General features: G+C 36.5%; 1 protein-coding gene across 2 annotated transcripts; it reads left to right on the top strand.

The window, feature by feature from the left end:
* Positions 1-1,098: 1,098 nt before the first annotated feature.
* On the top strand, positions 1,099-10,102 carry LOC136419797 (uncharacterized). 2 transcript variants are annotated; one of them, XM_066406341.1, is made up of 8 exons: positions 1,099-1,241; positions 6,499-6,718; positions 6,830-8,531; positions 8,590-8,840; positions 8,899-9,178; positions 9,237-9,521; positions 9,576-9,724; positions 9,782-10,102. In XM_066406341.1, the coding sequence occupies exons 1-8, from the start codon at positions 1,221-1,223 to the stop codon at positions 9,847-9,849; spliced, it is 2,976 nt and encodes a 991-aa protein (XP_066262438.1). In that variant the 5' UTR covers positions 1,099-1,220; the 3' UTR covers positions 9,850-10,102. The 2 variants fall into 2 exon arrangements, with proteins under 2 accessions (XP_066262438.1, XP_066262437.1); XM_066406340.1 differs by having other exon boundaries at positions 6,499-8,531.
* The last annotated feature ends 847 nt before the right edge of the window (positions 10,103-10,949 follow it).

The raw sequence follows: 10,949 nt of genomic DNA, 5'->3' as shown, positions 1-10,949 counted from the left end.
GACAAAAATATTAACTTTCTACTATAATGGATGCTAATGAGTTTTAAGTTCGGAGACACCTCATGTATGTTCAATAGAAAGAATTATGGAAGATGACGACTAGTAGGTCTAGTTAGTTTTATTTGAGTGTCTTAAAATATAGAAGTTCCTTTGTTGTTTCAAAGGTCATACTTCTGATTTCTCGAAAATTCCATATTTTCTTTGACATTCTGAAAATACTGAAAAACAAAATCTAGAAGGAAATACGAAATGATGCTATGAAGAAGAAGAATTAGTTTAAGCAAATTCTAACAGAAATTAAGTTGTATAGCAGGAAGGTCCAGCATTTTTGCGTATGAAAAACTGAGCTCAGAAGAAACATACTGAACCAAACTGAAACTTCACTTAAGATGAAGAAGCTCTTGATGTCGAAGGAGATTCCAACGCAGATAAGACCAAAAAGGAAATATTAATTAATGTTTGATGATGAATAAATCGTTACCAAGGAGAGGGTGCACAGTGACAACAGGATTGAAAAGAAGGTAAATAATCCTGATAATACTGTTACAAAATGCAGGAGAATCGAGGTTAACTATAGAAACATAATAACTTGCCAAAATGTAGAATTTAATCGCTTAGCAGGTGCCAATAATGGTATTTAAGACTGCATATAAATTTGAAATTACCTTCTGCTATCTTATATAAAATCCAGACGATTTTATTAAAGAGGAATTTCGCATAAATTCCTCTTTAATAAAATTACTTAATACTATTTATGCAATCAATTGCAACTTCAGAAATTCCAGACGTTTCTATCATCCATCACCGCCCATATGCGACAATAATCAATTGCCCATATTATACATATGAATAATGATAATACCTTCAAAAAAAAACAGCATTATACGTAATATGCATTTTAGATGGTAGATAAAGTAATTCCGCTTACCAACAAGCGCGAAACCGTCTTCGTTACTTGGCGAGGCCCCGGGCCAAAGCCACTTTCTACGAGGTCGCCCCTTTCTTCCCACATCGGACCCCCCTCGACCCACGAAGAACAAGAGATCGCCGGTCTCGGCCAGCTTCCTCAACAGTCGATAATCGCACTTCTTCAGCGATAATATTAATTTTTGAGGGTGTGCGCGATGGTACTACCTGGATTTTAGTGCAATATTTGTCGAACGGTTCTGTGCTTCTATTCCCCGAAGAAAAGAAAAATACGACAGTTTTAGTGCTTCAAAATGAGGATTATCGCATTTTGTGTAAGTTTACTGAATTTTATGTCCAAAATTAATTCATCTAAATTTAATTAAACTAGATCTTCAACAAAAACGGTCTTCACTCCATTTAGCGTGAAGACGCTAAAACCGCAAATCAAATATTTCGCATCGAGCAAAAATCAAATGTCACGGTTTTAAGCAAAATGAATAATTCGGTCATAATCTGTATTTTGTGGCTGAAAAGGAAAATCATGAGATGGAGCTGTTGGATATGCTAACGATGAACGTCATGACGTTTAAATAATGTATAATCAAACCAGCACTTTCTTTCAAGAGTGTCCTCGATATTGAGAGTCAATGGTACGGATAATATAATTTTAGGTGTATTTTGAGTTTTGAAAGACGCTAAAATTGTGTACTTTAGATTAGGACAATATTTTCCTTCTTAGTCAAGAAATGAAGGCTTTCAAAATGAGTGATTATCATTGAATTCATTGTCACAGATCTGATACGTTGTTTAGATTTAAAATTCTTTAGAAGATCCTCTTAAAATTAAAAAAAAAAAAATTTTGAAAAAACATTTTTATTTTTTCTTCGGTTTATTTGGCGAGGTGATTCAAATTAATTGACACTTCATCATTGCAATTTTTTTCCTTTCCTTCGTTCCTAAGGAACAAATAAGTAATATATTTCAAGGCAGTCTGTAACAACGGATTTTTTTAATATTTCTACCAAACTACAAGACTAAGTCTTAACATGGAATACATCATCGTAATCTGGAAAAAATATGAAAATCCAAGATAGCTCCCACAAGAAAAAAACACAATTTGTGGTGGTTGTCGAAAATCGAAACATCGGATTGAAAATGTAACATCGCTATGTTGTAGAAGAGGAAAAATTGTAACGATGAAATGTAAATTATTTTGACGTATCTCCCCAAATAATTTGAGAAAAAATAAAGACTTTTTTCAAAGTTTCATTTTTTTTAAATACTTTTCAAGATCACCAAAATTTTTCAAATTTGCAAACGGTCTTGAATTTGCTGTTAAACTGGTGATTTGTAGGACTAATGTGCAATTTCATATATGTATACATATGTATACTACATATGTAGCACGTGTAACTGAATTTTTAACAAACTTATTAAAATGATATGTATAAAATATCATACATAAAATTACATTATACATACCATTGACTCTCAATATTGAGGACACTCTTGAAAGAAAGTGCTCATTTGCTTATACATTATTTCAACATCACGATGACATCCGCTTGTAAGTGCTGAATAATGTCATCTTCTATTATTATCATCATCATAGGAAAAACATTATGGTTTTTCAAGCGTCAAACAACAATTATGGTTAAATAGATCATAATAATATACAGGATAAATTTAGTTTGTGGTGATGAGAAAATTCAGGTTCCTAATTTTGCTGCCAATGGATAAAATTAGTTTATTAAGACCTGTATACATAGGCATATGAGTCCCAAGTCAACGTACCAACATCGCCATTCGTCGTAAAAGCATTTCAGGTGATAATTTTACTTCAAAAAGCTCTCTTTTAGGGCTTTTATAAACGTATTCTCACTAATGTTAATTCTTTTAAGTCTGTGAATTTAGAATACTCTCATTCCCCTTTCAGAGGGGTTTTCTAATGAAGAAATAATAATAATTATTATTACTCAAATAATACACAAATACAGACATAACTCACGACAACATTGACGATTCTGTTTCTGCGTTGTCTCGAAAATGCATATAATATTGTTTTAAATCGTGAAGTATTTTAAGAGATATTTTTACCCTCTAAAAGGAACCCCAAAGAAAATAATGATTTTGATACTTATGATGAAGTAGCTCAATTCGATAAAATTGATCAATTTATAAACATTCCGTATTGATTTCATGGTTCAATTAAATAATATTATTTATTTATATATATATATATAAATTATTTTCCGTGTTTTAACTTATACAAAGCTCAGTTTGATAGATTTTCCCAAATTAGTTAGGCCGGACATTCTTTTCATGATTCTAAGTCAATTTACGACATCTAGTAGTTCTAGAACACTTAGACACAATTTTCGCTGTTTAGTTAATCGATTAATCTATATTTCTTCCGTAATACATCTTATCCCACTTTCAGAGATGGTTTGTAATGAAGAACTAAACTAACCAATTACACACCTTTAAAACGTACGAACTTGTGTTCAATAAGATGAGGAACAGCGATTAAAGCATCAATTCTTTTGTGGTCCATGACAAAGAAAAAGCCTGAATTTGAATTACAAACGTGTTGAAGCGCATATAGCATTCTAAAGGAACAAAATCACCTTATCTTATTTTATTTCTTCACTTGGAAGCCTGTATGAAAGTAAAGTTACATAACCGGCTGAAGAAGATTTAGAAGAAAAGCTTTTATTGCTTCAAGCTTTTGTACTCGTATATCGATGATACACAGGAATGATACATCTCTTCCGTATCATCGAGTTTTTAATTGTGTTTCAACATTCCCTTTCACTATATTGGTAAATATTACGCTCGTGTCTAATCTTAAAGTGACCAATTATTACACCGTTGTAACCTTGAAGTTTTGCAGAAATTTCCATTTTAATAAAATTCAATATCTAAAAACCCATGAGATTCAAATGTAACAATAAATTTGACCCCAAAATAAAGTGCAACTAGGTCAAGGATAGTATATGCTAATTCATTATCTAAGCTGATTCTATATAAGTGAAGTATGTGAAAGTTTCCTCATGAACAGGTATACAACGATCAATGGGTCATCATCAATTGATTCTTGTTTTATCGGTAATTATTTTATTGGCCAAAGCAACATCTGCTGCATTTAGGTTCGAATTTCAGACCACTTATCTAAATTGATGAGTATAGAGATACAAAAGGTTTGATTACGGCTTCATTAGCAGATCAAGTATATTTATATTCAAGGGAATGGTTGTAAATTAGGAGAACGGGAATTTGTTTGATTTAATTGAAATTTAAAATGTTCTCTCTCGATCTTCTTCAAGATACTCGACTGTTCTTGTAATTGCATGACTCCTCTCCATGTTTTTAATACATCCAAATTTCTAACAAAGCTTCAGTCTTCTCTTCAAGTCTCCATTCAGGTAAAAGCAACTGTGCATTTTTGTTCATAGTAGTAGACCACGTTACATTTTTCCAGGAGTTCTATTAGTATAATGAGGATTTTGCAATATCGGATTTCTATGGAAAAAGTTGCATTTATCCTGGAGTTGCTTTCTTCAAAACAAATGTCGTTTCAACAGATTCTAGAACGGTCTATATGCTCTGCCAACATCGCTGAAACTCTTGAGCAAGACCACCAGCAGCATGTCAGTTTCTCTGCTAATTGTCTCTTCCTTTTGACCATAAATAATTCAAGTGCTTACGTTAATATGGTTTTGGCTCCTTAGTTTACATAATATCCAGTTAACATACTTATTAGTTAACAGTCGATGGTGCGTGAAGATATAGTGCATAAATGTGACTAGACAAGGCGTGGGAACTTTTAAACCGAACGTCCTCTTGAGTGAATGTGAAATGCAACTTCCTTGCGGACGTGAAATTCTATTATAGGTCTAAGTACCCATTTCCCATTGTATTCGGTTACCATTAATAAACTTTTTAAATAGCAAGCTATTAAAAAAATCGATTACCTTGAGCTTCATCTCTTTCGATAATTGGATGATGAAAGAATGGGAAAATCCTATGATTTAATAGTAACAAATATTGATAATGAGAAAAGAATTGGCAGGAACAATCTGAAGGGACTGAAACAAAAAATTAAAGATTAAACATTTTGATCAAAAATATTCGATAGTAAAACTAAAAATAATTGAAAAAGCTCTAATTTTGCCTGTTTAAACTTACATTTACTACGTACCCTACATATGCTCATATCGAACTCAGACTCGAAAACAAACATTGACTGCTACGAAACACGTAACCATCCTTTTCTGATACACATTCTTAAAGAAAAACAAACACTCATATAATAAACAATTACAGCGGTGGGGGCAGGAGGCAGTGAGGACAAATATGACATTTTTAATGGTATAAACAGCAATTTTTCTTATCCAAATTCATACGTAAATATATTATATTTTAAGTATTATTCTTTCTACACATTCTTTATTTTCTTTTTTATTTCTAAGCAGAATCGAAACTGGTGCTACATTTTTCATTCTCTACTTTTAAAGATCGTTTTAGTGTACGACAACAATGACACATCAACCGGACTAACGTCTCTATAAACCCTGCGATATGACCACGATCTAGGCAACGAAGAAGAATCTTAATTGGCAGTTTTCAAAGCAATTAGATGCCATTAAAGCTGTAAAGAAAACATTCTAGTCTTGTGTTGGTACATGGAAATGGCTGGTATCAATTTAAGTGCAAAACACTTTGCTTTTTGTCTGTCTTTATTGCTAGAGAGCCAAAGAAACAGTTCCAACCCAATAGGAAAATAATTTCACATCGCCTTAATCGACCGGGTGTTATCTAGATCACCGTAGAAACTGCCGCTTTACACACGTCTACCCTATATTGTGAGTTAGTTGACAATTAATTGATTTCTTTGATTAGGAGCATCCGATACCTTTGCATCTTCATTAGAAAAAAATATGGGTCCGACGGAGAAATAATAATTCTTACCCATCTTTAAGAAGATGGTAGGTACAGGGTCATCCCGTATACAGGTCCGTGTCTAGAGCAAAACCATAGGGATATCGGTAACCATAAATAATATGAAGTTGATTAAATTGGAGCAAAGTTGCACAATTTGCAGTTCAAGAATACGCTGTTTTAAAATTTTTAAAATTTTGAAAAATAAAAATTTCACTTTTTCCAGGCTTTTCCATTTATAGGTCCTGAAATATAACCGATGAGTTGTCTTAACGAAACACCCTGTATATACAACCTAAAACGCCTAGAACTGTCTCATTTTGACTCATTGCGCGGATATAGAAAGAGGTTAACGGTGAAGCACATCGACGAAAAAGGTTCTTTGAAAATGAAAGTAACGAATTTCTTCTTCGTGACAAAACTGAGAAGCGACCGCAGTTGCTGAATGGCGTGCGAAGAATGTATTGGTAAATTCACTTGTTGAGGTCGCACATTTGCGGAACAACTTAGCGAAGACGAGTTATCTGGGCTTTTACTTTACTTACGTATGCAGCATCGACCCCATTTCGCTCATTATATTCACGTACAAGGAAATAGCCGGGGCGTGTCCGTCAACTGCGTAAAAACCGAATTCTTTAATCGTTTCAGACGACCTTTTGTTGCCTCGCAATTCTAGTCCAATCGGCCGAAGATCACCGGCCCAGCAAAAAGAAGAAAGAAAAGCGGCAACTAGATTATTCACTGGCCCAACCCTATCCCGCGGCTCTTAACTTCAGGTCGGAAAGGCGGCTACCCACTGGACCCCAGCACCTGCCCCACTACCCTCCACCACAGTACTATCCAGGCCCACCCCGCCCATATCGCAAAGGTAGACCGCATTATCTTCCTGCACCTCCTTATGCTGTTCAAATGGAGCCTCTAATCCACTATTCTCAGCGCGATCCTCTTTACGATACTAACACTTTGTCCCCTGATACAGATGCCAGCCAAGACTTAAGCAACAACCATGTGAGTGATCCCGTTGACCGAGGAGGAAGTGGAGACACCATCTACATACCCCATAAACCCTTAATCAAAGTGGTGGAGAAACCTGTTTATATTAAAGAACCTGAACCAATCATTGAGATAATCATTAAAGAGTCTAATATCACATTACCGGCGCCTCCACCTGAAGCTCCGATTCTTCAAAAGAAGAAGAAGGAGGAGGTGCAGGTGTTCTATGTTAAATACAAAAAAAATCCTCATGGGCATGGCAAAGATGCAGTTATCTATGACAAGCCAATTCCCGCTATTTCTCCAGTTGTTAAAGATGATCCTGAGCCGGAGGAACAATGGAATGAACCTCCACCATCAAACTATGGGTCTTACATCAGTGATGTTACAGAACCTCCAAAACCTAGCACCACTTTGAGGACTATTATTAAACCCGACTCTGAAGTCTACCACAGCCCTGGTAATAGCATTAAGGTGACTTTCGGGAAGGAGGGTTTTGATTATGGGAAGAGATCCAGTAAACCTGAAGATTATCCAGGACCTCCACGGCAAGAAGAACAAATTCCAAGAGCAAGACAATTATCTTCCTTCTCAGACGTTTACTTTAAAAGACCTGCAAATAACTACTTCCCATCCAGTAGTAATGAATATAGAACAGAAGTTAGAGCACCTCAGCCATATCGACCATTTAACAATTTTCCACCACAACCATCATCTAACCAATTTAACAGTCGACCCCCTAACAGAGATTATAACAGTAGGCCACCACCATCATTCTTCCCGCCTCCACAAAACCCAAAATACCCCTTCCAAAGTCCGCCATACACAAAGCCATCAAATTCACCACAACCCAGTCATTCTGGAAATTCTCAGTCATCGCGAACTTCTTTCCCAAGTTTCTCTCATTCAATCGCTCATCCGCCGCCACCACATTTTCAGTCACAATCTAAACCAAGCTTCGCCTCAGCACCTCCTCCACGATTCCAATCGCAACCTCAATTCCATGACATTTCTCCTCCTAATCAGCGCAAACCTGTACCCTATACACCATTTGAGAGCATCCGCCCTGCACCACCCAGCTTCTCGCAACCATTGCCACTTCATGAGCCGCAACAACCATTTAACCAACCTCGCCCCACTCAACCAACCACTCATCATCAAACCCCTGCACAATCACATCCAGGACAAATCCAATTTAGACCAGAGACTCGATTCAATATTCAACAATCTGGGCAACCACCAAGTTTCTCTGAGGTGAACAACCAGTTCAAGGCTGTTGATCAACATCAACATCAACTTGATCAACAAGTATTCCACGAGCCACCAAGTCAACCCATTCACCAACCCAATCAGTACCAGGAGCATCAAGACAATCTCAGAACAGCTCCGAAGGTGATTCCTGCAGGAGGTGAGCTGCTACAAAGCCTCCCCAGGTTTGAGCAACATTTGGTTGTGGATCCCACCACGGGGCAGAATTTACCTATTAATGAAGCTGGAAAGCAAAATTTCAACATTCCTGTGCAAATACCACAGCAACAGCAGAAGGAGTTCAGTAGGGCCAACAAACAAGTGAAGCAGGTGGCTCAGAATCCTCCCTCTCCTCCTCAGTATGTACAGGACTTCAATCAGTATACAAACTTGCTCAACAGACAGCAGTTGGATAGATTTACAAGGCCAAGTAGTGTTAGGTCAGTTTTTATAATATAAGGCACGCAGTGTTTCCATTAACTTATCATTATGTATTAGTACCTATTCCACGACGACTCAGCGTCCGATTACCACCACTGAGGAGCCTGAGAAGCCCTCAACCACAACTAAAGACCCAAAAATCCTGGAAGCTCAACTCCCAGATGAAGTTCCTGACGATTTACGCCAACAACTACTCTCTTCTGGAATATTAAATAACGCAGACATTTCGATCCTAGATTATGACAAAGTAGGGGACATCCCATTGTCAGCTTTGCCCCCAGAACAACTTGCCAACTTCTACGGAGCTGGTACATATATCCCCCTTTTTTTCAATTATACATTTACCCCAATGAAAAACGTTTTTAGGTGGGGCTCAACAAATTGCAGCGGCAGGCAGCGAGCCTCTTCCTCAAGTTGCAGCCTTAACTGCTAGAAGGGATGTGATTCCTAGTGCCCAGGACCAGGAAATGTCTGCAGAAGAGACGGAAATTAGTGAAGTTACTGTGAAGCCTAATGAAGGTGTAGAGATGAAGGTGGTGAAGTACAATCCTGAGACTGATAAGGGTCAGAAGGTGCAAGAAACATATATCAGCGATTCTGCGAAGCAGGTCGATCCTGTGGTGTTAAATGATAATTCCTACAATCGGTGGGTAGTAGTTTTCACATCTAAATAGTTTTTGCACTTATAGAACGTTTTTTTGCAGATATTTGCCTTTGAAGATCAATGGGACCCAATTCCCCATACCCGACGTCCCAGAGCTTAAAGGCAAACTCATCTCTAGCGTGGTGGTATTAGCCCCAATTACCTATGACTTCTCCTCCAACAGAAAAGCAAGAGAAGCAACTACTAGTGATGAAATCCAATTGATTCAGAATGAGCCTTTGAAAGAACTGCTGGCTAACCCCTCTGGAGAGAACTATAAGAAATTTCTGGAGAATGAGGGGAAGGCTAACGTTGCAAAGCAATCAGTAATTTTGCTTGTAGCTGGGTAGCAATTCCTTGATAAGATTTCGAGTTCGTTTATTTTATGTAGCCTTTTTAGAAGCAAGGAAAGCAGTGGACAAGACAAGGAAATTTACATGTATGACATAGCTTCAAAAACTGTGAGCAAACTTGATGGAGAACTGTCTTCTGCCTTTGTAGATGCAGCTGAGGCCAACTCATCGGATAGTGCAGCATCCCAAGAGAGTGGTAAGGAAAGTTCACTCGAAATTAAAAAATAATTATTAGGTATGAATTTTTTATAAGATAAAATTGAATCACAAAAGGAAGCCTCCAGCCAATCGTCAAGCCATCAAACTTCAAGGATTAGTTAGCTATTTTTCCCATAGATGGCGTTTGTATCTGTAAATTTCATTGAGGAAAATCATTATATTTGACTCAAGATTTATCTGAACTCTTGGTAAAACCATTTTAATGCCATTTTACCAGTAGATCTAGAGTAAAATATTATTAGCACCTATTTGGTTGTGTGGTGGGTATACGGGACGTATTTGCATTGTTTAGGCATGAAGAAATGGTGAAATTTTCTTCTCCTCTAGGGTGCTAAACTCCTCATTATCAAACTAGCTCATATACTCGTAAGTCTAAAGGTCATTTTTCGGGGGTAAATATTGTTCATTTATCCCTTAAGAACATAATTTATTACGGTGTCATATTCAAAAACATTTTGATACTGTAGGGTGACTGCTATTAATTCTTATGTAATATTTGTGTAAATATTGAAGTGTAATATTTTTATACAATAAACCGTAGACGAATATATGTATGTCATATATATGTCCATCTTTACCTTATAGCTTAAGCTGAAGCATTTAAACACACTCCCGAATTAGTACCTGTCTAGTCATTTTCAACCAACTCAACCTTTTTCTTCCCAAATCTCAAAAACTGACCATGTACAAAAGGTTCTGAGAGGAAACCTCATGCAATAGCCTGCAGACAGTACTTAATCATGGACTATATAATCATATCTGACTATAAGTATGTAATACATGGCCATTTATAATATATAGAGAATAGGTCAACAAAGTTTAGTTTCATTCATAACGTGCTAATGCAAAAATTATTATATGTAAAACACAACATGAAGACTCAGGGATAAAGTCACTTCAATTCAAAATTCAGTGACATTTTTATTATTATCTTGTAGGGTCTTATGGTCTGTAGTACTATAGCTCTCTTTTACTAGCCAAGTTATATCAACAAATGAAACAAGTATGGATTTTACCCAACTATGACTCACCTGACGGTGTCGCAAAAAACATACTGTATGTCTCATAAAGCGTTACTTAAGTGATTGCTGCTAGAAATTGTTGTTGCGACACCATCTAGAGTTTCATCTTTAATCGGTAATTCAAACGTTTGTTCGAGCTTCTTCACTTACCCGACTTTGTTAAAGAATTCATAAAAAACA

Source organism: Euwallacea similis, chromosome 3 (assembly GCF_039881205.1).
Source record: "Euwallacea similis isolate ESF13 chromosome 3, ESF131.1, whole genome shotgun sequence".
In the NCBI taxonomy this organism is placed as follows: Eukaryota; Metazoa; Arthropoda; class Insecta; order Coleoptera; family Curculionidae; genus Euwallacea; species Euwallacea similis.
The sequence above is the reverse complement of the archived record's forward strand: the minus strand, read 5'-3'. Positions and strand labels throughout refer to the sequence as shown.